This window comes from Rana temporaria, chromosome 1 (assembly GCF_905171775.1).
Source record: "Rana temporaria chromosome 1, aRanTem1.1, whole genome shotgun sequence".
Classification (NCBI taxonomy): Eukaryota; Metazoa; Chordata; class Amphibia; order Anura; family Ranidae; genus Rana; species Rana temporaria.
In genome coordinates, this window is record NC_053489.1 from 540,693,030 (window position 1) to 540,719,658 (window position 26,629).

General features: G+C 42.5%; 1 protein-coding gene across 2 annotated transcripts in view; it reads left to right on the forward strand.

The window, feature by feature from the left end:
• The window catches only part of TLL1 (tolloid like 1), a 224,401-nt gene that overhangs the window by 62,488 nt on the left and 135,284 nt on the right, over positions 1 to 26,629 (forward strand). For both annotated transcript variants that reach the window (XM_040332851.1, XM_040332860.1), the window contains exon 2: positions 16,226 to 16,336. In XM_040332851.1, the coding sequence (XP_040188785.1) occupies positions 16,226 to 16,336 (111 nt within the window). The remainder of the gene's footprint in view (positions 1 to 16,225; positions 16,337 to 26,629) is intronic.

The following is a 26,629-nucleotide window of genomic DNA, read 5'->3' on the forward strand; positions in this document are numbered from 1 at the left end:
ACAGTAGTGGGCACCCATTGGGCCTTCCACTCTGACTAGTATATGGAAAGATTGGTTCATTCAGTGATAAGTCTGGTGTTCTTTCACTGAGCTTGAATGAGTAAATTGATCTAGAAAGTTAAATCCTGCCTGCTTTTTTGAGCGTCGTCTTAAAGCGGTAGTTCACCCGCAAACATTTTTTTAACCTTAGATTGATGCTCATTTTGTCTAGGGCAATCGGCTAGTTTTTTTAATAACGAAGCAGTACTTACCGTTTTAGAGAGCAATCTTCTCTGCCGCTTCCGGGTATATTCTTCGGGTCTGGGCGTTCCTTCTTGATTGACAGGCTTCCGACAGGCTTCCGACGGCCGCATCTATCGCGTCACGATTTTCCGAAAGTAGCCGAACGTCGGTGCTCAGGCGCCGTATAGAGCCGCACCGACGTTCGGCTTCTTTCGGCTACTCGTGACGCGATAGATGCGACCGTCGGAAGCCTGTCGGAAGACTGTCAATCAAGAAGGAACGCCCAGACCTGAAGACCATACCCGGAAGCGGCGGAGAAGATCGCTCTCTAAAACGGTAAGTACTGCTTCGTTTTTAAAAAAACTACCCGATTCCCCTAGACAAAATGAGCATTAATCTAAGGTTAAACATTTTTTTGCGTGTGAACCTCCACTGTAAGGCTTAATTTCCATGGACGTTTTTGGACGTTTTTACAGCCACTTTTCTGAGCGTTTTTTGCAGCTTAAAAACAGCTCTCCATGTTTGTTTGTTTTTTTTTTTTAGCTTGGAAGGGTTTATTGGGTCTTTATTGCGGTCTGTGTCCCTGTTCGAGGCCTTCTCTTCATTTTCTGACTTGATGAGTGTAGGACAAAACAAGCAATAATAAGGAATCTACCCAGCAGAGACCCTGAAGGTAATAACAACATGTTATACTTGTGGGGGAAGGTTAAAACTCCTTTTGCCAGGTTTTATAGTAGTATGTGGAAATTTTCCAATTGCTCCTGTTTCTGTGACAGGCGGCCAGCAAATATAAAGGAAAATTACCATGATGGGCACGAAGACATTTAAATCAGGATGGGTTTGAACTGTTCCCTACTCTAACAAAATTTAAAAGAAAATGATTTGGCTGTAGTAAGGTCTTGAATTTATGACCATGTTTACCTCATTACATTAATTGCATTATATTACATTAACCAGTTCCCCCGGACACAGCCGATGACTGGTCACTGTACCGCTCTGCTGCTGGTAGATAAAATGCCAATTGTAAACAATGGGTGGCTTCCTTTCATGCCCTCTTTTGTATGCAATTGTGTTGCTAGCTGTGATTGGTTGCAGTGATCACATGGTACAGATGGGACCAATCACAGCCCATCTGTACCATGTGATTAGCTGTAGGTAATCGCAACAATAGTCACTGAATGAATACGTTTCGGTAAAAATGGTTGCTTACCTTGCTGTTGGTGCTATATATTTATAATAATAATCATATAAGTGTTGCTATAGTGTGTGGGGGGGAAAAAAAAATAACAATTTCATATGGGAACAGTGTTGCATGGCCACGCAATTGTCATTCAAAGTCTGAAAGCTGAAAATTGGCCTGGGTAGGAAGGGGGGGTTAAAGTGCCTGGTATTGAAGAGGTAAATGCGCTGATTGTTTTCTGTAGAAATATTACAACATTCTCAATCTAGGGGGAAATGATTTTGGTAAGGTACCGGCTACTGCAGGAATGGATGACACATGATCTATGGCTTATTGTACCAAATAAATGTTGGGCTATATTGGCCATGTGGGTGAGAGCACTTCACACTTTGCCATAAAAATAAACTCTTAGGCTCCATGTACACGGGACGTTTTTACAATTGCTCCTGAACCATTTAACTTGACAGATGTCAACCCACGTTTAAAACGTCTGTTTTGCCGCGTTTACATGCTCCGTTTTTTTTTTTAAATGTCCAAAAACCGCCTGTAATCGAAACGCTGCTAAATGTGGGTTACAGCGTTTAGTCGCGTTTGGCGTCTGAAACGTTGCAATCTTCGGCGTCTGAACCCATTTTTTTGCTTTCAAAGAAACGCTGTTAAATACAACTATCTAAAACGGCAATAAACGAGACTGTGTACATAAAAGCGTTCAAGTGCCTCTGATTGTACGTTTAGCAGCGTTCCGTGTACATGGGGCCTTGCTGGGTACTGTGCATGCTGAACCACATCGTTTTTGTTTTTCTAGCCTGTTTTTTGTAAATTTGGGCTGCATGTATACTGTGGCATCAGGCCCAGAAGAATGTAAAAGCCTGTAAATGAAAACGAAAACGGTAGTCACGGAGTATACACAATTGTGCTGTTAATTATTACTGGATATTCTTTATATGGAAGAAAATCAAACTCAATAAACACTCAGTCCTCAGTCAACTTCTCAGCCCTGACAGCTTTAGTAGCCTACATAAATCTTATTTTTTTTGACAGGCTGCTTCTGTCAAATGTTATAAACTGTATTAAAGCCTCTCAGCATATTTTGCTATATGGGTAGGAATAAGAATATTTAACTTATGTCATCTGCTCAGCAGATTGAACAGAACGTGTTCTCAATATTTTAATTGTGAGATATTTTAAGTATGTAGAACACTTGGATGACAAATATGATATCTATTTATTTTTTTCCCTCGTATCTAGACTTGTAACTTTTAGCTTCCACATTTTGAAAAAAAGCCTAAACTTTGTGAAACGACTATACCTAGAACCTTACCTGTCTTTTTGTCTGTCTATCTGTCCATCTAGCTGCCTGTCTTTCTGTCGCCTGCCTGGTTATGCTGTGTATGCAGGGTTGTGAGAGTCAAAGAACTAGCTGAAAAGTATTGCACATGAGTTCACTAAATAGAATTGCAACTTATGCCACGTACACACGATTGGAATTTCCGATGAAAAAAGTCAGACTTTTTTTATCGGAAATTCTGATCGTGTGTGGGCCCCATCAGACTTTTTTTCCGTCGGAGGAAAAAACCCACACATGTTTCGAATCAAGCCTACGCATGCTCCGATGCATTGAACTTCATGTTTCTCGGCTCGTCGTAGCGTTTTGAACGGTTGGAATTTGGTCTGACAGTGTGTATGCAACCGACCAAAAACTCCATCGGAAATTCCGATTTGTGTGTACGGGGCATTAGTTGACTATTTGGTTTCCTTTTTTAGGGGGGATGGTTTGCAGCTATTGAGTACCCGGGGGGGGGGGGGGGGGGGGGGGGGGGGGGTTCTTGCCAATGCAGGATGAGGGATTTTGTGGTAGTCTGGCTGATAATGTAAAATATATACAGTGTCTCTCTCGCTCCCTCTCCCTCTCTCTCTTCCCCTCCCCCCTCTCCTCACTGGCAACTTTATTAGGTACACCTTGCTTGTAACTGGTTGGACCCCCTTGCGTTGATACAAGGCAGGATGCATCCACGCTTTCATGTTATTTACGACAAATTCTGAACCTACCATCTGAATGTCGCAGTTGAAATGGAGACTCCTCAAACCAGGCACCATTTTTCCACTCTTCTATTGTCCAGTTTTGGTGAACCTGTGCAAATTGTAGCCTCAGTTTCAGTTATTGGCTGACAGGAGTGGCACCCAGTGTGGTCTTCTGCTGCTGTAGCCCATCTGCTTCAAGGCAACAGTAACTCGAATAACGACTCATTACAGTCTGACCTCTGACATCAACAAGGCATTTTCATCCACACAACTGCCGCTCGCTGGATATTTTCTCTTTTTTTCAGACCATTCTCTGCAAACCCTAGAGATGGTTGTGCATGAAAATCCCAGGAGATCAGCAGTTTTTGAAATGCTCAGACCAGCCTGTCTGATGCCAACAACCATGTTCAAAGTCGCTTAAATCCCCTTTCTTCCCCATTTTGATGCATGATTTGAACTTCAAGTCATCTTCTCCACGTCTGGATGTTTAAATGCATTGAGTTGCTGCCATGTGATTGGCTGATTTAGCAACTTGCCTTACCAAGCAATTTAACGTGTGTACCTAATAAAGTGGCCGATGAGTGTGAGTGTATGGGAGATGGAGATTATTGCAACTTCCACAGAAAACGTATACTTGGTAGCAGCTGATGGAGGGTCCTTTTGTACACAGAAGGTCCCATGGTGCTCTTGTTACAGATCACCTATCCATAATAAAGAGAAAATAAATAAAATCTATCAATCTAATATAAAATTCTTCTTTTTTTTTTTTTTAAATGGAATGAGGGAAACTTTTTTTTTTTTTTTCTGAGATGGTATTGCAGACTTCCTCTTAAAATTTCTAGATGTCTGGCTATAATTTTGGACCCTTTAAAAAACGTTGCGTCACTGGCCCACATCCTGACTTTTCTCTTCTTAACCTACCTATTTGGAAATATAAGGAGACCACTGGGTCAGCATGAAAGTCGGGTCTTTTAATGTCGGTGGTCACCCTCATATTTGTCTCTTGACTAGTTGATTATAAAAAAAAAAAAAAAAAAAACACCTAAATTAATTTAACCAAAACTTACATTTATTAAATAATGGTTAAACATAATGTCGGTACATAACACACACCTGTCATTTCTTAAAGCTACTATTTTTTAAGAACATTTTGTATGGGGGGTATGTATGTATGTATGTATGTGTGTGTGTGTGTGTTGTGTATGTCAATTTCTGTTTTCAGTCTGTGAATTCCTTAAATAAAATATCTATACTCCGATCTTGTATAAGGGCCAACTTGAAACCAAGCTGTAGGCTGAGATTGCATTACTGGGAAACTGATATCATGGGATTGGTTAGGTCCGTAGATGTATATTGTTTCCTAATGTCTGTACCACTACATTAATTCCTCTAGTTTTGGGAGGAGTAGAGATGCACAAACCATTAGAACATATTTGTTTTGCAATCCATCTTGAGAAAAGCCCGATGTTCAAACAGACCCTGATAAAAACTCGTAAAAACACTTACCTCAGCAACAAAATGATTTTCTAAGATGAATGTTTGAAAGTCAAGCCACTATCTCCTGTCTCAAAGGAGAGTTTGGTATGAGTGTTTAATAAGACCCAGATTTAGGAGCAAAGGGTGTGAGATGTTCTAGTCTCCCCTAAGACTATGCTCATAAGCAGAAATAAAAACATTCTATCTGTAGAATGAGCTTTGCCAAGAAGAAGATTTTTTACAGGTGGCAGTATTTTCAGTTGCATACACTGCAATGGCAGGAGATGAATTAAAACATGTTTCAGACATCATCTGTGTATTAGGATAGTCATCACATTATTCTCATAGGAAGATCATGTCAAGCTGGCCAATGATAAAGAGAAATGACGTGTGTGAACGTAACGCATTAATGAACTCTGGATATTTTGTTGAAACGTTTAGGGCTGATTTAATTTCCTTTCCTTTTTGTAAATAATTATATACAGCATTCTTCATCTGTATTAGAGATTTAACTTCTCCCCACCTACATATCTTGCTTTTTCTTAAAGGAGGCCAGTTTAGGGCTACATTGGTGATGAAAGACAGTTGTATTAACAGGTCTTCTTTATGCACAGTTAAAATCTGCACAAAAATACATTTCCATAACACACATGTACTGTTAAAAAAAACTTTTAATGCATTTTCATAACTGCAATAGATTGCAGCAGAAGCACCTAATAGGTGCTTGGCTTTTTTTCCCTGGAATTCTGATAGCCAGGCAGGATATTAACCACTTGCCTACTGGGCACTTTTACCCTCTTCCTGCCCAATTTTCAGCTTTCAGTGCTGTCACACTTTGACAATTGCACGGTCATACAACACTGTACCCATATAAAATTATCATTTTTTTTTCTCACACAAATGGATTTATTTTGGTGATTTAATCACCACTGGTTTTTTTTTTATTTGCTAAAAAAAACGAAAAAAGACAGAGCATTTTGGAAAGAAATACCCACAAAAAACTTTTTTCATAGTGTGTTTTATAAAATTTTGCGAACAGGTAATTCTTCTCCACTGATGTGCGCTGATGGGCAATGCTGAGGCAGCACTGATAGGAGGGCACTGATGGGCAGCATGGATGGGCACTGATAGGTGACACTGAGGAGGCACTGATAGGTGACACTGAGGAGGCACTGATAGGTGACACTGAGGAGGCACTGATAGGTGACACTGAGGAGGCACTGATAGGTGACACTGAGGAGGCACTGATAGGTGACACTGAGGAGGCACTGATAGGTGACACTGAGGAGGCACTGATAGGTGACACTGAGGAGGCACTGATAGGTGACACTGAGGAGGCACTGATAGGTGACACTGAGGAGGCACTGATAGGTGACACTGAGGAGGCACTGATAGGTGACACTGAGGAGGCACTGATAGGTGACACTGAGGAGGCACTGATAGGTGACACTGAGGAGGCACTGATAGGTGACACTGAGGAGGCACTGATAGGTGACACTGAGGATGCACTGATAGGTGACACTGAGGAGGCACTGATTGGCAGCACTGTTGGGACTGCACTGATAATCAGGACACTGATTATCAGTGTACAGGTCTCTATTACACAAGCCGCTAGCAGCGGTTATTGTAGCTGCTAGCAGTATTTTACTGTGTTGTCCCTGTGGGGTGGCTTCCCTCATGCAACCCCCCTCCCCCCAACCGGGAGAACATAATGGCTCAATGGGAGTGATTCCCCTATCAACCCATGGTTGCAGGAAAAAAAAATCGCTCCGGCTTTAGGTCTTCCAAATGTAACCTACTGATAATTTTGTATTTATTTCTAAAGCTGGGAGGGTGGTGCTGATCTCTTAAGGACTCATTCACACTGCAGTCCTTGCTAACTGTTTCAGTGCTTGGCAGGCAGTTCTTACTACATTGCAAAGACCAGGTTTTAAAGTATCTACTAAGCCAAATGGGTAGCATTGTTTGCGATTTGTTTATATTCCAGGTAAGACAGGAAAACCATGCATACTTTGGCACTGTATTTCGTATACAGTCAATTGGAGGTGTTAGAATGAACAAGAAGTTTCCAAGCAGTAATTACTTGACTGATTACATTGTAAAAATGCAGCCTATAGCAGTTTAGAAGATCTTGTATTGACAGAAATATTGACTGGTTGTTGTTGAGCAGTCTTCAGACAGTGGTGCTATAAATCATCATAGTGATTTTAATTTAACACGGTTGTAGCAAGCCTTAAAAATCAATTGTACTCTGGAAATACCTTGTGCATTTATTACCTCGCAGTAAATACGTTACGGAGTACGTAAACATGCGAGATCCCCCAAACAGAAATCGGTACAAATGATTTGCATAAGTACTGTATGTACAACATATATTTTGTTTCATTCTTCTCTAGGACTTTAAAGAATGGCAGTAACAGCAATTTCAATGCATATTCATATAACATTTCTGAAAAGAAGAAATAAAAATAAGCTCTTTAGCCCAATAATGCATAAAATATATGGAGTCTATTCCTATAATATTTTTCTTCTAGAGATAGTTCAGTCTTAAGCAGGGCATACATTATACAATTTTCTTTCCTTCCACCCGCAGTCAGTGTTGATGTGGGAATCTCTCCCGCAGTGCTATTGTGTTCTACCGGTGATCAGCTTGGGGGTTCTTTTCTTCCAGCAGAACACAATGAATAGTGTTGCCGGCTATAGCAGGCTGGCCATACACAAGTTGATCGACAGATGGACAAGTGTACAACCAGGGTGCCGATACATTGATCGAAATTCGGCTGGAGCCTACTTGCTTGCCTGAATTTCAATCCATGTATAAGCGACTTTAGGCAGGCCATAGCTTTGTGCTATTTTCTTTCCTTCTATCATGGGTGGAGGGCAAGAACATTTGTTTAAGTTCCCCCATCAACCAAGTCTGTAATGGGGAAATCCATCCCGAAGGACCATTGTGTTCTGCTGACGAGGAGCGCAAGGAGCCTTTCCTTGATGGCAGAAAACAATGATGAGCATTGCCGGATAAGGCCAGTGACACTAATCGTTCTGGAAAAAACAGACAGCCTGGTGCACAAGCCGACCAATCAATTGACTTGTGTACAATTAGGGTGCCCAAACATGGATTAAAATTCAGCTGGTCTCTGCTGAACCGGTCAAATTTTTAATCCATGCATGACTGGCTTTACTGTGGGTAGAATCTCTTCCCCAGATCACATCTCTGTAGAGGTGGAAAAAACTACAGGTACGGAAGATATGATCTAACCCACTGCTCTGATTAGTTGATTGCCATGTACTGAAAGGTTTAGGGTAGTTAATTTTCAATGTTTTGTTTTTACCAGGGGATAAAAACGTATATAATTTTTTTTTATTTATTAGAAATTCCTCTTTAGAAGTGAAATGTACCTGATCAGTCAATTAATGTTGTAGTAAATTTAAATATGCATGCTGATTTTAAAGCATTGTAGTAGTAATAATATTACTTGCTTTTGTAACAATGTTGCAACAAGCTCTCCGTGAATGATTGCACAAGAGCTTTCAGAAATCATTTGTTACGGGGTATTTTTTTGGTCAAAAAGTTTGCTTTGATCTTCACTCCTAGAATATTCTTTACAAGCAATAGGAAATCGCTAAATGTGGGAAGAAGGAGGTTTCCAGACCCTTAGCACCCAGGAACTGTGCCTTAGGGCTTTTATTGAGTGTCTATGGTCTCCTTTGTATTAATTGTTGCCATAATTCCTTTTATGATCCTGACAACCATAGTGCGGTCTTTGATGTTTTGGCTCTGGAGTTTTTTTGTTTTTTGCACCTTGTGCATTTACTCTCGCCCTCTACTGAGATCTGCATTTGCTTACAGCCCTTTAGGATTTGAAAGTAAGATGTTATTGTAGAAGAAAATGCTTGTGTTGAAATAGCTCCCCACAATCGGTTAAAAAATGCAAGTCCATTCTAATGTGTAATTTATTTATTTTTTGTTTAAAATCTGTTTGTACCTTTTTTTCATTTATAAACGGTGAATGGCAACTGTATCATGGGAAAGTTAGTTGCTCTGTCCCTAATAGACTATGAGAGAAGATATCTCCCATGGGACTTTGTTGCAGCAATAGAAATCACACAATAAGAATATATAAAAATATGAAATCTTTATTGAACAATGGTAAAAATATCTTGTCTATACAGTTCACATCCTAATCTGTAAAAAGTTCCTGCTAAGACCTACAAGGAGCAGGAATACATTTATATGAAATTTTCGAAATAATTTGTATAACCACCAAATCAACCCCAACACGTTTCAACTTGTACAAAGTCTTCATCAGGGGATAAAAAAGTGGAAGCAATCCTACATAGACACAAAGGGAAAATGATTACATTACAAATAAAAACACACACAAATTATGTAATTTGATGTATTTAAAATTTCATTTTTGAACTTTTTTTTTTTTTTTTTTTGTTTTGCTGCACCCTCTCTCCAGCCACCCTCTCTATGACCAATGGATATCCATAGCCCCTGCCACCCCCTATTCAGACGCAAAGGGCCTGAATTACAGCAAAGGGTAGTTTTTGAAGCACCTGATTGGAGCCATAGGCTCTAAAAGGCGTCAATAAAGGTGACCCGTGGCATTCGTAGTTCACCCAGGTGTGTTAGAACAGCAAATTTAATATTTGCTTTCCTAACATTGAACCGCCTCTCTGCCAATCAGGTGCTCGGGTCTTTTATCCATCACCTGATTGGCTGAAACGACAGTCGCTATGATTGGATGCCTATCAGGCGTACAATCTCCTATAGGAGAGGACGGGAGGATGGGAAATGACGTATGGAAGACACCACTCGCCACCGTCGCCCACTGCCCCACCGAGACAGGTTAAGTGCCGGGCAGACGACCGTCGGGGGGCACAGTGGCTGGTTGTATGGGCATAGTGGCTGCATTTGATGGGCACAGTGAGGCTGCAATTGATGTTTTTGTTTTCTCGAAATTTTCAATTTGTTTGTGCCCCTCCCAAAAAATTTGGAGCACCAGCCACCACTGGTGCCTATTGATTAACAGATAAATATAGATTTTATGCCAATGCTTTTGGAGCAAAGATGAAAAAGGGAAAATGGAGTGCATGGAGGAATTTCTCTCACGTATTGCATGGGTTCTACTGGCAATTTAGCTTCTGTATTCATGGCATGTTTACCTCCTTATGGGTTGGACAGCTCGAAAGCATATCTATGGTTTTTTTAAAAGCACATTTTTCAGCCGAAACAAAGCTACGTAAAAAACATATCTTTTGATTATTATTGATTTGATATTGATTTTGAACTTTGATACTATACCATGCCTTACTGTTTCCCCCTTTCCCAGCAATGTGTTCTGAATATGGGGCCATTGTTAAAATCTCTCCATTGCATCCTATTTCACACATGGAACAGGAAGGAATGTCTTCTGATTGTCTCCATTTATTCTGCATTGGCAGGAATTTACGAATGCATTTCCTTCTTTTTTTTTTTTTTTTTTATGCTTATTTAGTTTGATTTATTTTTACATTACCATTTTGCCAATTAGGATAGAATTGGCACTATAAAACCTATGAGAAATTTTAATCCCGATTTCCATAAATACATCGGTGATTGTTTACAAGTAAACTGTTTTTTTTTTTTTTTTTACTAATTTTATTTGCACATCTTAAAGCATTTACTACATAATTGTCCAGTGATTTAAAACAAGTTGGCTGTGTGGATGCATTCACCTTGTAGTGACCATGCCTGTCAAGTGTCTATCTTTGGTGATTTAGATGTTGATAGAAGCCATTCCAGCACACCCTCAAGAACTGTCCTTGGTAGCTGTGCAGCTGTCAGCTTGATGTGAGTGAGATCTAGGGCTCTAGATTACGACCAGCTAACTGCATCATCAAAAGGGCAGCATCATACTTTTTTGACAACACATGTATTCTACTTACCGTATAAGCCAAGTTTTTCAGCACATTTATTTGTGCTGAAAATCTCCCCCTCGGCTTATACTTAAGCCCCCTTTTGCGCCTGATCTCCCGGACTTTGGGGACCCGGTACATGTAGCCCCTATACAAGTGTGCAAAGTTTGTTGTTCAGGCAGGGCCGATCCGCCCTATATGCTAAGGCTGCATTCACACCTAGGCGTTTTGTCGCCTGAAGCGCGACGCTACAATACGCTGGAGGGGAAAAATAACATTGTCTATGGAGATGGTTCACATCTCCACGCCAAACGCCGGAAGCTGAAACAAGTCCCGGACCCTTTTTTTTGTCGCGCGTATCGGGCGGCTTCGGCGGTTTCCATAGCCGACAATGACCTATACAAAACCGCGGTTAAAAACGACGCGTTGTGTCGCGGCAAATCGCGGTACAAAACGCTGCAATTTGTCGCGGCAAATCGCGGTACAAAACGCCGCAAATCGCCTACGCAAAGGTGTGAATGCAAGCTGCGTAGGGCCCCCAATCTACTTGAGGCCCCGCCTCCCCCTTGTATTGTCACATTCACTTGCTGGAGAGAGAATAAGGCTATCTGCTCCCTCCAGCCTGCAGGGGGAGATAGACAGCCGGCAGACTTTCCTTCCTCTCTCCACTTAATCACTTGTCACTTATCGCATGATGACTGGAGAGGGGAACGAGATGCTGCCTTCAGAACTGTGAGTACATGTGGGAGGGGGGACACACTGATGTAATGGGGACTCTGATGTAAGGGGACACGCTGATGTAATGGGTGCAGCTGGTAATGGGGACTCTGCTGATGTAAGGAGGATGCTGGTAATGGGGACTCTGCTGATGTAAGGAGGCTGCTGGTAGTGGGGACTCTGCTGGTGGTAGTGGGGACTCTGCTGGTGGTAGTGGGGACTCTGCTGGTGGTAGTGGGGACTCTGCTGGTGGTAGTGGGGACTCTGCTGATGTAAGGGGGATGCTGGTAATGGGGGCTCTGCTGGGGACACTGATGTAAGGGGGTGCTGTTGGGCACACTCAAAATTAAAGTGGGTGGTCTGGATGAAGTCCATGGACAAATTTTATCCCAGTCCAGCCCTGCCCTCCTGTCATAGCGCAGCAAGGAGTCTGGTTTATGCTGCGGTTCTCTCAAGACAAAATTCAACCACTTTTCTGTTTTTTGTTGTGTCGAATCCAGCATGGGTGAATGGGGAATGCCAGCACACATCTAGCACCAACTGAATTCTATATACCCATTTTTCCGAATTCGCTGGCAACTGGCAACATTACTTATTTCTTTGTTTTTAATACGTTGTATGGAAGGTTATATATGGAGAACATGTACCAAGTTATCACGGGCTGATCCGTTCATTTTTTTCTCCTGAGGAAAGAGACAATTCTCCGAAATGTTAGGTTTATAATCGGACAATCGTCTCCCGTATACTTTTTTGCTTCATTATATCATTGTTCTCATGTGGTTTTATAACTGTTCCATATACGATTCTGTTTTAATGTATAAACAAACTTTTTGGTATACGCAGAATAAATTATATTTATACCTTACTCTGAGTTCATATATTTTGGTGCCTTTTAAAGTCCACTGGGGGATCTCCCTTCTGTTTAGCGCACCAATTAATGTCACGGGCGCGGTGATGTCACGTGTGTGTGTGTGTGTGTGTGTGCGCTTCTCTTCGGTCAAATGGTTTACATAGATCACGGGTCAGGTAGAGGGCCCCTTAGCAGAATTTTGCTTAGGGCCCCAGGGAGGTCAGGATCGGCACTGCGTCCAGGGAGCAATGATTTTTCAAAGCCAGGTTTTTTTTGTCTGGAAGACCTACAGCTGGGGATCACCGACTTTTCAAACTGGGTACCCCTTCCATAGACTCCCATGTTAAATGTCAGTCTAGTCATGAGCACAGTGAGGCATGGACATGGAAACAGGCATGCAGATGGACACCCAAGGCTTATACTCGAGTCAATGTTTTTAGTGGTAGAATTTGGTGCCTCTACCTATATTCGGGTCGGCTTATACACAAGTATATACAGTATTTCAGTAATTTTTTTCTTGGGGGGTGTGTGTGTGTGTGTGTGTGTGTGTGTGTGTGTGTGTGTGTGTGTGTTTGTGTTTTTTTTTTTTTTTAATTATTTTAAAGGCTGCAAACATATTCTTTAACTCCTTTTTATAGGTAAAGCTCTTGGCTAAAAATTATGAATTGTTTTATCAGCTGTTTTTTTAGCTTTATTATTATTTATTATTCAGGATTTATATAGCGCACACAGTCTTTTTACAATTATAAATACAAAAGGGCAAAATAAATTGATTACATGCACATAAACATTAGTCTTTTCCTAACTACCTATATAGAAAAGATCAAACATGTTGCACTTGGCTACACAGAAAATTTGCATTTGATTTTTACAGATCATTCATACCCCCTTGAAATTTACCAAATTTTGTCATGTTACAACCAAAAATGTAAATGTATTTTATTAGGATTTCATGTGATAGACTAACACAAAGTGGCATATAATTGTGAAGTGGAAGGAAAATGATAAATGTTTTTTCTAAATGTTTAACAAATATCTGAAAAGTGTGGCATGTGTTTGTGTTCACGCCACACTGAGTCGATATTTGGAAGAACGTTTTTTGGGTATGTCTCTATCAACTTTGCACATCCTAGAGGGTGACATTTTTGCCCATTCTTTGCAAAATAGCTCAGGCTTTGTCAGATTGGATGGATAATGTCTGAGCAGCAATTTTCAAGTCTCGTCTCTGAACTTTGGGCCATTCTAGGACATGTATATGCTTTGCTCTAAACCATTACATTGTAGCATCCTCACAACATGATGCTGCGACCACCATGTTTCACGGTGGGGATGGTGTGTTCAGGGTGATGTGCAGTGTTAGTTTTTCACCACACATAGCATTTTGCTTTTAGGCCAAAAAGTTCAATTTTGTTCTCGTCTGACCAGAGCACCTTCTTCCACATCTGTGCGGTGCCCCCCACATGGCTTCTCGCAAACTGCAAACAGGACTTCTTATGGCTTGCTTTCAACAATGGCTTTCTTCTTGCCACTCTTCCATAAAGGCCAGATGTGTGAAGTGCACAACTAATAGTTGTCCTGTGGACAGATTCTCCCACCTGAGCTGTGGATCTCTGCAGCTCCTTTAGAGTTGCCATGAGCTGCTGCTTTGATTAATGCTCTCCTTGCCAGGCCTGTCAGTTTAGGTGAACGGCCATTTCTTAGTAGGTTTGCAGTTGTGCCATACGTTTTGCATTTTTTAGATGATGGATTGAACAGTGCTCTGTGAGATGTTCAAAGCTTGAGATTTTTATAACCTAACCCTACTTAAAACTTCCCTACAACTTTATCCCTGACCTGTCTGTTCTTTGGCCTTTATGATGCTGTTTGTTCACTAAGGTTCTCTTAACCACTAGAGAGCTGCGCTATAGACGAAAGACGTCCACAGCGCGGGTGGACGTCCTTTTATGTGCTTTCCCCGCGCGCGCGCCACTGTACCCAGCGCATCGCTGAGAAGCCGATGCACGTGCCTGGCGGCCGCCATGTTCGCCAGGTACCCACGATCGGCGGTGACAGAGCAGGGACGTGGAGTTCTGTGTGTAAACACAGAGCTCCACGTCCTGTCAGGGAGAGAGGAGACCGATGCGGTGTCACACCTTGTACATAGGGACACAGATCGGTCACCTCCCCCAGTCAGTCCCTCTCCACACACAGTTAGAACACACCCAGGGAATACATTCAACCCCTCCTCACCCCCTAGTGTTAACCCCTTCCCTGCCAGTCACATTTATACAGTAATTAGTGCATTTTTATAGCACTGATCGCTGTATAAATGTGAATGGTCCCAAAATTGTGTCAAGTGTCCGATATGTCCGCCGCAATATCGCAGGCCTGAGAAAAAAATCGCAGATCGCCACCATTACTAGTAAAATATCATAAATCTATCCCCTATTTTGTAGGCGCTATAACTTTAGCGCAAACCAATATACGCTTATTGCGATTTTTTTTTTTCTAACAAAAATATGTAGAAGAATACGTATCGGCCTAAACCGAGGATATATGGATATAGATATATACACACACACACATTATATATATATATATATATATATATATATATATATATACATACATACATACACACACACACACACACACACACACACACACACACACACACACACACACACACACACACACACACACACACACACACACACACACACACATATATATATATATATATATATATATATATATATATATATATATATTAAAAAAAATGATATTATTATAACAAAAAGTAAAAAATATTGTGGTTTTTTTTCACAATTTTCTGTCCTTTTTTTTTTTTTTGTTTTATAGCGCAAAAAATTTAAATCGCAGAGATGATCAAATACCACCAAAAGAAAGCTCTATTTGTGGGAAAAAAATAATAATTTGGGTTTAGTGTTGTATGACCGCGCAATTGTCATTCAAAATGCGTCAGCGATGAAAGCTGAAAATTGGTCTGGGCATGAAGTGGTTAACAAACCTCCTGAGGGCTTCACAGAACAGTTATATTTATACTGAGATTAAATTGCACATAGATGGACTCTATTTACTAATTATGTGACTTCTGAAGGAAATTGGTTCCACTAGATTTTAGTTAAAGGTATCAGAGTAAAGGGGGCTGAATACAAATGTACACCACATTTTTTGGGGGATATTTGGGAGAAAAAAAATGAAATCCCATTCATCATTTTCCTTCCACACCTATGTGCCACTTTATGTTGGTTTATCACATAAAATCCCAATAAAATACATTTACCTTTTTGGTTGTAACATGAAATAATTTGGAACATTTCAAGGGGTATGAATAATTTTTCAAGGCCATGTATTTGGTATTTAAACATTGTTCTTAATAATAATAATAATAATAATAATAATAATAATAATAATAATAATAATATTATTATTATTATTATTATTATTATTATTATTAGTATTATTATTGATGATTATTATTGAGAAAAATGTATTTTTACCACGTATCATGACAGACATGGATAGATATTTGTGACCAAAAGGGCATTATTTTACGTGCCTGCTGTAAAAGATGTACAAATATTTGTCGAAATTTTAATTACATTTCAAGCATGTGAACATTCTCTAAGAATGCCAAGAATGTATGTCACATATTTACAAATGTGTATGTCTGTACATACAAGACCATGGCAATATATGGTGATCAGTCTGAAGTACTAGAGTCAATGGCTTCTGCTAATTTGTTGGAATGTTGTTATCATAGATTTGTGAAATATCAATTGTCTGCGTAAACTAAAAGTACCAGTTTATTGTTTTCTAATCCATCTACTTTTTTTTTCTTTTTCTTTTAGCTGTCTTTTGGGGAGACATTGCCTTAGATGAAGAAGACTTAAAAATGTTCCAAATAGACAGAACAATTGACCTCACTCAGCACTCTAATGATAAGTTGGGACACACCACAGGTAAAGATGATGATAATATCAGTGTTTACATGGTAGTTTAAGTTGCAATATGTTCTTAAAGTAAGCATGTTACAAGGCTTGGTAATAAAATAAAGTACACGTGAAAAATGCATAAACTAAAGTAACAATTTGTCAAAACAATAAGTAAATTAAGATGCATATAGGCAGAGCTGAAGTTTATATACAAGCCTTTCCAGTAAAAGTTGATCTGAAAATTGCCACTTCCCCTCCCCACAAGCCTACCTGTTGGTCAATGAAACAACTGATCATGTTGAAGTGGAGGTCCACCCGTGTGTTTATTTTTTTTAAAAAGCCAGCAGCTACAAATACTGCAGCTGCTAACTTTACAAAAAAAAATGGACACTTGCCTGTCCAGCGCACCCGCGATGTCAGCAGACGAGGCTGAGCAATCGCTTGGTCCTCGGCTGCTTCCGCCGCCATCCTCGGTGAGGGAATCAGGACCAATTTCCCTACTGTGCATGCGCGAGGATCGCGGCGCGCTGTCACTGGTCCCCGCTCTCTCCTGGGAACAATGTTTCCCAAGAGACAGCCGGGGGGGGGGGGGGTGTGTGACGTGACGAGCCTAAACCTGGAAGTGGTGCAAATGCCTGAGACGGGTGTCTTTACCCCCTCCCCCCTGAAAGGTGCTAAATGTGTGACCAGAGGGGGGGAGGGATCCAAAAAGCAGAGGTTCACTTTTTGTGTTAACCTCCGCTTTAAAGACTCAACAACAAGACAGGGGGGGGGGGGGCAGGGACAAGTTTCACTGTTACATGGAAAGTTGGGACTAGAATACCTTTTAGCTCTGCTTATATCTCCTAATTTACTGATTGGTTGGATATGCTTTTTGTTACAGATGGTAACCTCCTGCTTTCTTTCAAATATGACAAAATTGAATATGAGGAACAGTCCTAAGGATGTGTTGGGAAAACTACAGATACCCATAGTTCACAATAATTTGGTGGTTAATATAGGACTATACAGTATATGGGGTATTACACAAAAAAATGAGATTAATGATGGTTTATTGCCTTTTTGCATTGGCTAAAGCATGGGTCTTCAAACTATGGTCCTCCAGTTGTTCAGGAACTACAGTTCCCATCATGCCTAGTCATGTCTGTGAATGTCAGAGTTTTACAATGCCTCATGGGATGTGTAGTTCCACAACAGCTGGAGGGCCGTAGTTTGAGGATCCCTGGAAAGATCCTTTTACTGTGTATGGGGAGGGATGTTACATACTGTGTGTTTTTTTAAAAGTACAGTGGCATTGGCTGGAGCACTATATAGTCACCAACATTTGTTGTTAGTAGTGTTCTTAACCACTTACCCCCCGGACCATATTGCTGCCCAAAGACCAGAGTACTTTTTGCGATTCGGGACTGCGTCGCTTTAACAGACAATTGCGCGGTCGTGCGACGTGGCTCCCAAACAAAATTGGCGTCCTTTTTTTCCCACAAATAGAGCTTTCTTTTGGTGGTATTTGATCACCTCTGCGTTTTTTATTTTTTGCGCTATAAACAAAAATAGAGCGACAATTTTGAAAAAAATGAATATTTTTTACTTTTTGCTGTAATAAATATCCCCCAAAAATATATAAAAAAACATTTTTTTTCCTCAGTTTAGGCCGATACGTATTCTTCTACATATTTTTCATAAAGAAAATCGCAATAAGCGTTTATTGATTGGTTTGCGCAAAAGTTATAGCGTTTACAAAATAGGGGGTATTTTTATGGCATTTTTATTAATATTTTTTTTACTAGTAATGGCGGCGATCAGCGATTTTTTTTTCGGTATTGCGACATTATGGCGGACACTTCGGACATTTTTGACACATTTTTGGGACCATTGGCATTTTTATAGCGATCAGTGCTATAAAAATGCATTAGATTACTATAAAAATGCCACTGGCAGTGAAGGGGTTAACACTAGGGGGCGGGGAAGGGGTTAAGTATGCCTGGGTGTGTTCTTACTGTGGGGGGGGGGGGGGGTGGCCTCACTAGGGGAAACACTGATTTTCTGTTCATACATTGTATGAACAGAAAATCAGCATTTCCCCTGCTGACAGGAACGAGAGCTGTGTGTTTACACACACAGCTCCCGTTCCCCGCTCTGTACTGAGCGATCGCGTGTGCCCGGCGGCGATCGCGCCCGCCGGGCACACGCACGGGAGTCAGGGGGCGAGCGGTGGGCGCGCGCGCGCACCTCCGGCGGCGCGCGTGCGCCCCTAGTGGCGGCTAAGAGGTAGGACGTCCATTTACGTGGTCTCGCCTAGGAGAGCCACCTTGTGGACGTATAATGACGGTGCGGCGACGGCAAGTGGTTAACCATTTTTCAGTAAAATATGTGCAGCATGGGTGTCATCTATTGGATTTATCTAAGTGGAGTGTCTACAGCTGACCACACGCTGATAGATAGATGGATATATCTATGTGTAGCGCTACCCCCGGAGGAGCCGCTGGTTGGATTTTGGGATGGCGTGTTACCTCTATGCGCGTCTAGGGGTAGATAGATGAGAGCCGCAATGATGGAATGTCCAAACAGCAGGTATCTTTCTTGTGCTTTTATTCTCGTCCAACACGGCAAACAATAAACTTGAGGTAGATAGATGAAAGATGGGTAAGGAGGAGAATTGCAGATTCAGGCCTAAATGCAACGGAAGCAATCCTGCTTCAAGCGATACTTTAATTTCGTTGCCACTCCAGCCGGAGTGAGTATAGTGTACCTGGACAGGCCTCTCACACCGACCTGGCAGCCAGAGTATCACTCGGAACCTTGAAAAGAGACAAGCCTCTGCCACAGACTTGGTGGAAATGAGGATCAGAGGGGAACCTCTGCCACAGGCCCCCTTCTCTGGAATGTAGACAGTGAAGTAAATCTTGCTCAGAAATATTAATGCCCGAATCACCCTCAGGTAGTTTTCTTATTTTAGGTCACTGACTGACAGGTTGCTGTCATCAGTGGCGTCACTAGGGTTGGTGTCACCCGGTGCGGTAAAACATGGTGTCACCCCCCCTGTCTAGGCTGCCCAGCACCAAGCAGGCAGCGCACGGGCACGGGGCGCACCCCAAACCAGCCCCTGTAAATGATAGTATAGGGCAGTATAGTGGCAGGTTAGGGTAGTATAGAGTGGTATAGTGGCAGGTTGGTGTAGTGGGGGGGTATAGGACAGGTTAAGGTGGTGTAGGGCATGTTGGGGTGATATAGGGTAGTTTGGGGTGGTATAGGGCAAGTTAGGGTTGCATAGGGCAGGTTGGGGTGGTATAGGGCAATTTAGGGTGGTACAGGGCAGGTTGGGGTGGTATAGTGCAAGTTAGGGTGGCATAGGGCAAGTTGGGATGGCATGGGAAAGGTTGGGGTGGCACAGGGCAAGTTAGGGTGGCACAGGGCAAGTTGGGGTGGCATGGGAAAGTGTGGGGTGGCACAGGGCAGGCTGGGGTGGCACAGGGCAGGCTGAGATTGCACAGGGCAGGCTGGGCATGTCGGCTAAAAAAAACAAAACAAAAAAAAAAAAAACGGGATGGTGTCACCCCTCTTGCGGGTGTCACCCGGTGCGGACCGCACCCCCCTAGCAACGCTTCTGGCTGACATTCAACCTCCCAGTGTCCGGTCACCTTGATCCCCGATGAATTGTCGAGGCCCTGTTGGATTGCATGCCTCTCTTGGCTCTCCTCAGGCTGACTCCTCACCGAACAGCTATCTCGCTTGGGATCTTTCCTCAGAACTTGGGGACCCAGTCAATCACTGGGGCCCAGCCATAGCTTCAGTTGTCCCGGGCCAACATGGTCCCGGAACCAAGAACACCGCGTAGCACGTGCGCCCTGGCCTGGTAGGCCATATCGCCGGGGCCCGTGATGTGTGGTCACCCTGAAGGTGGGCACCACACCCGGAACAAGACCCAAACCCCCAGAAGTACCCTCCCCCAGCATGCCCCGGGAGGGAAAACCCCTCCCGATTGGCTGCTGGCAAGAGGCACTCCAGCCCGAAGTCCACTGCCGCCCCGGGGTGGAAAGCACCTCAGGAACACAGAATGAACCGACAGCACAGCCCAGCTGAAACCAAGGCCCAATTTACACAAATCACTTGGATGAGAGCTAGCTAACTCTCTCATCCCCCTCTAATTTTAGAATGGCATCTGTACTGAAAGTACACAGGCGCTACATATATAATCGGGCTGAATCAGATTCCACCTTCCACACTATACATTGTCAATTGATGAAGTACAAGCTATTGTATGCTGACCATCGGTGGATAGTTGAGGCTGTGCAGTCTGTACAAAACAATGTCATACAGCCACAGCTGTATGCCGGTGTTCAGCTGTAATTGCATACAGAGTGATTACCTGTGGTTACAAACTATTGATTGACCAAGAATGCAAAAAGCTTGCATCTAGGGTGATCATCTGTCCATGTGTGATTGCATTTGAACACCAGCGGACAGCTGCGGGCCTGTCATTGCTTTTGTATAAGCAACTATTTGAATTCTTCTGTGAATCCAGCTTTAGGAATACACTGGTCACCAGATTCTTGCTGCAGCTGGCATTAAGGTGCTGTGTGTATGAAGACGCTGCCCCCCCCCCACCAGAGGAATAGTTCAGAATACTCTGATGAAAATTTTCAGGGACAGATTTTGGCTTCTAAACTCTGCTTGAAGGAATCTGTGGCAAATCATAGCCTATACCCAGGCAGCAACTTGAATCTTACATTTTTGGATCTCAAATGGGAAACTTGAAAGATGTGACCTATTAAGTTTGTTGTAGTTTAAAGTGACATTAAAAGCCTAACCCTAGATTTGGGGGGGGGGGAGGGGTTAATGGCGTACGATTAAAAATGTTGTATTGGGTTTTTATTTCTGTCTCTCTGTCCCACTTTCTGTTGCTTTGACGCATGTGCAAGAAAAGAGAGCAACATCAGTCACCAATATAGAAATGTGTGTTTAGTATTCTAAACATTGTAAGAATATCTAACCCTTTCATACATGTGTTTTTTTTTCTGTGTCCCTGCGGGAGAAATTTTCAGGCACTTCCTGTTGTGACAGAAAGTGAGGTAAAATTTCCATAATCGTAAAAGTCAGAAATATAAACCTGACAGAGGTTCTAACTTTCCCTGACCTATCTAAAACAAAATAAAACCTCTTGTGTGGATTTGGGCTGTAAGTTTAATGTAAGATGATTTGTACATGCCTTTTTAAAACTGAAAATCAAAGATGCAGTATAGCCAGCTTGCAGGATCAAATGTTTTGCCACAGTGTAAGCCTCTATAGTTTAAAAAGGATGGTCATTATTTGCATAATTGAGTCATATGGCATGCCTTAATTGATAGCCTCTTTTTAGTAAACTATATAAAGCCAAGTTTAAAACGGTACCATCATCCAAAATCTAGTTGGATAGCGAGAGAACTCGGGGATCCCCATGAACCCACAGAAGGAAATGGTCAGGGAGGACTATTACGGTACAGGATGAGTAGACTCAGAGCAGGTACGGTGTATCAAAAATGGGTAATTTCTTTTAGTATAGTATCAAAAAAAATTAAAACATCAAAAACAATTAAAACAATACATATAGTGTGACGACCAATCAGATCACCGAAATTGCAGTACCCAAGGGGGGGAGGGAAAAATCCAGGTGAGCGTAGGGATCACGATACAGGAAATCTCTCTCTACTAGTTTTGCGATATTGCATCGCTTTGTCAGGAGATATTTCTGAAAGTCGAAATACAAACACAAAACATAAATGAGACACATGTAGTCCAATTCGTGTAGGTGAACCTACCGATTATTTATATATATATATATATATATATATATATATATATATATATATATATATATATATATATATATATACTATGAATAAGTAGGTGATCTAGATAATGGCACCTTCCACCGTTGCGCTAGTAGGAACAGATTAATTGGTATAAAGCTAGCTGCTGTTTAAAGAAAATATAGTGAAAAAAGTAAATACAGTGGTTGCACTCTCTCAAGAATGTCCACAAATTTAACAGCGCTCAATGAATATGTGTATATCCCTCTAAGCATAAACAGTGTCTCAAATCATATACGAATATTAAGGTGAATAAATATTGGTGATAAATGTGACAAAATTCATGAACATAGATAAAAATTGATTAAAGACACAAAAAAACCTGTGACTTTAAACATGTGAAACAGAACACACAAAGGGCAAAAAGTATACAAAACTATATATAATCAAGAAAGTTCATATAATGAGGGATCCTGTGATCTTCAAAGACTTCCACCGCACCAGATAGTGTTCAGTGATTCCTTCACCCATCAAAATGGACACTCACCAGACCTTGCAGTCCTTGCAGGAACCAGCTCGATAGGGGAACCTTAACGACAAGTCACTGGCCCAGCCAGGGAACAGGCTAGGGGCGTCACCAGGGCAGGCACAAGGTCGCCGGGGATAAAGACAACCACGGCGACGGGCATTAGGGCAGAGGGGACATATATGGAGAGGACACAGCTCGTATTGCACAGAAATACAAATATAAATATAAATGTAGTGGTAAACAATAGGATATGTATATACAATCAAGTATTCTACATTTATAATAAAAAAATCATAAAAATACAGAAATGGTAGTTGCACACAGCATTAAGTGGGTGCCAAAGCAATATCGGGGAAACTGTCTTAAAAGACAGGAATCAGAAAAAGGCACAATATTCGGTACATATCATTGAAATCACAAAGATATATATATATATGTGTGTGTGTGTGTGTGTGTGTGTATATATGTATGTGTGTGTGTGTGTATATGTATGTATGTAATATATATATATATATATATATATATAATATATATATATACTGTTTACAACACTACAGGGAAAGAAGGATAAGGGGAAAAAAAGGGGGAGGGGAAAAAGAGAAGGACCATGACAATTATAAAAATGATCTAAAGGAATTGACTTCATTGAGGCCAGGGGGTGTAGTGGCCTCTAATCTCTCAATCCATGAAGCTTCGCATTGGAGCAACACTCTGTCTCTATCACCACCTCTGGGATCGAGGGGGGAGTACCTCAAGTGCCAGGAACTTGACCGCTAAGGAATTGTATCGATGATACAAGCCTATATGACGGCCTATTGTGGTAAGTTTACCATTAGTTGAACAATAGAGATGATCTCCTATGCGCTGTCTAAGTTCTCTGATCGTTTTCCCAACATAGAACGCGTGGCACTCAAAGAGCATTAAATCAATAACCCCTGTGGTGCCACATTCAGCAGAAAAGTGGGGTAAGAAAGATTCTCCATTGGGGAGTACATTTCAGCTGCCCGACAGAATCCACGGGCAACGAGGGCGTTGACCACATGCCGATGTGCCCTTTGGACCGAGGCAGGCAGATTGTCAAATTTAGTGATAACTTTAGCAGTGCTATATTCAGAGATGTGCGGGGGAGCAAACAGGAGAGAAGTCCTGTTACATTCTTTGGCCCTGTTGAACACCTTCCTCAGGGTCGAGCGTGCATATCCCCTGAGAAGTGGGCTATCGCGTAGGGCAGCTGCCTGTAAGTGGAAGTCTTCATCTCGTGTCCAGTTTCTGCGCAAGCACAGATACTGTGCATAAGGAATGCTGCGCACAAGCGATTGCGGGTGGGCACTGGATGCGTGCAATAGTGTTGCCCGCTGTGGGCTTGCGATACAAATCGGTGCTTAAGGTCCCATCAGGACCCTTAATGATCATCAGATCCAAGTAAGGTTCAAGGCCTGAATGAATTCATTAAGCAGGGTGTTGGAACCCGTCCATATTATGAAAAGATCATCTATGAAACGGTACCAACATAAAACAAACTGGGGCATGGGCATCGTTGGCAAAAACATTTCTCCCAGGCACCAAGAAATAAGTTGGCATAGGAGGGCACACACAAGGTGCCAATAGCCACCCCCTGGCATTGTAAAAAATGTTGGTCTTCAAAAATAAAGTAATTATGGGTAAGAATAAAGGATAGGAGCTGCAAAATGATTTCATTACGGGCCTCTTAGACCCCCATACCAAAACTATGCAGTGCACGGGCCTGCCTGATTGCATACAAATTGAAACTCTTAGGCCGGGTACTAACGAGCAAACATGTACGATGAAACCGGTCCGTCGGACCGTTTTCACCGTACATGCCTGCCGGAGGACTTCTGTACGATGGCTGTACTAACCATCGTACAGAAGCCTGCGCGTAAACAATATGCGGGGTGTGTCCGCGTCATCGCGACGATGGCGGGCCTGCCATTTAAAGGCTTCCACGCATGCGTCAAAGTCATTCGATGCATGCGAGGGACGCCGGGCGCTCGGACATGTACGGTAGGTCTGTACTGACGACCGTACATGTCCGAACGGGCAGGATTCCAGCGGACGGTTTTAAAACACGTCCAGGAATATTTGTCTGCTGGGAAAAGGCCCGGCGGGCAAATGTTTGCTGGAATTCGGCCCGCTCGCGCCTACACACGACCGAACATGTATGCTGAAACTGGTCCGCGGACCAGTTTTAGCATACATGTTTGGTCGTGTGTACGGGGCCTTAAAGTGGTTGTAAACCCTTTACACCCATTTTTATGCTACAGGTAAGCCTATAATAAGGCTTACCTGTAGCTACCTGCATGGTTTAGGAGATATCCCCTGTCCCCTGCATGTGCTGATGTCATCGGCACATGTGCACTGAAGCAATGGCACCTATGTGCCGTTGCTTCAGTCCGTGTGCCATTACCCGTGGCTCCTGCGTGCGTAAATCTGAAGACCAAAAGATGCAGAAAATCTAATATTGTGTGTAGCACTTGTGTACTTTATGCTACTGGTGCTAGTTAATTTTAAGGTTATATCAGAGTGTAGTTGAACTCTGATCCAGATTGTTAAGTGCAAGCAGGGTCTCTGTCTCAGCTTGGCTGTGCTGCGGGCTTATTCTGTTGTACTGGGGTGTTCTTCCAGCCCCAGTGCTGCAGGTGGCAGCAGTGGAGTCAAGGTTTGGGTGCTCTTTCCCAGCAGCCAATCGGGAGAGTTGGACCTCGCTGTGCATGCTGGGGAGGGGTGTTTATGAGGCAGATGCCATTGGTTCTGGGTCTTCTTCGTCCAGTGTGGCACCCACCTTTTAGGGTGACCACATCACGATACGGCCTACCTGGCCGGGGCGTGCGTGCCACGCGGTGTTCCTGGTTCCGGGATCATGTTGGCCCGGAGCATCTGAGCAGCGACGGGGACCCAGTGAGGAACTGGGTACCCACTTCTGAAGATCCCAAGCTGTACTGTTGTTCGGTGTGCAGTCAGTCTGAGGAGCTCCATTGAGAGGCTGGCGGTCCAAAAGGGCCTGGACAGACCACCAAAGTAGCCGCACACCGAGGGATTGATCACCTGTCAGCCGACACCTGGGCGACAAGTTGAAGGAGATCCAGACGTCACTTATCCAAGGAGGGATATCTGCAAGAATTCAATCCAGAGAGGGCCTGTGGCAGAGGTGTCTTTCTGAGGCTCACTGAGGGAGGTATGTGGCAGAGGCTATTTCCTCAAGTTCACCAATGAGGGTCTGTGGCAGAAACTTTATCCTACAATTGTCCGAGTGATACTCCGGCTGCCAGGTCTGTGAGAGAGGCCTGTCTGACTACATTAAACCCACTCCGGTGGAAGTGGCGCAGAGAAGTGTTGCGCTTTGGCGCAGGACTGTTTCCTATTATTAGGCCTGAATCTGCTATTCTCCTTTCTTCAACTCTTTCCTCACCAAAAGTTTACTGTTTTTACCCGGCTGTGTAAAAAAGAGCGCAGCAAAGAGCACCTGTCGTGGACATTCCTTTACTTCTACTATATGCAATACACATCATTCACCCCTAGGAATTCAGAGGAGCCATGAGGTAATGTGCCGCCCAAAAATCCAGCAGCTCCTCCGGGGGTAGTGCTACATGTGTATGGGGACTTGAGCCGGATTGAAATTTAGCTGGTTCTGCAGCAACCGACTAAATTTCGATTTATGTATGGACAGATTGGTGATACTGAAATCGATCAACTTTAGTACAACTATTTTTTTCATGTGGTCACTGCCAATGGCTGTACGGTAGCTGCAAGCAATGATCATTGTTATCTGTTTGCTGGGAAACCACCTGCTGTCAGAATGAAAAAGCTCTGTGAGAGTGATTCCCCCATCAACACTGAATGTGTTGATGGAATTAAGCAATTTTCTTTCCTTCAACCATGGGTTGAAGGAAAGAAAATTGCTTAATGTATGTAATGTAAAGAAAAATGGTTAATGTATGGCCTGTCACAGCGTCTCACCTTATTTACCAAAACAAATAACTGGATTTT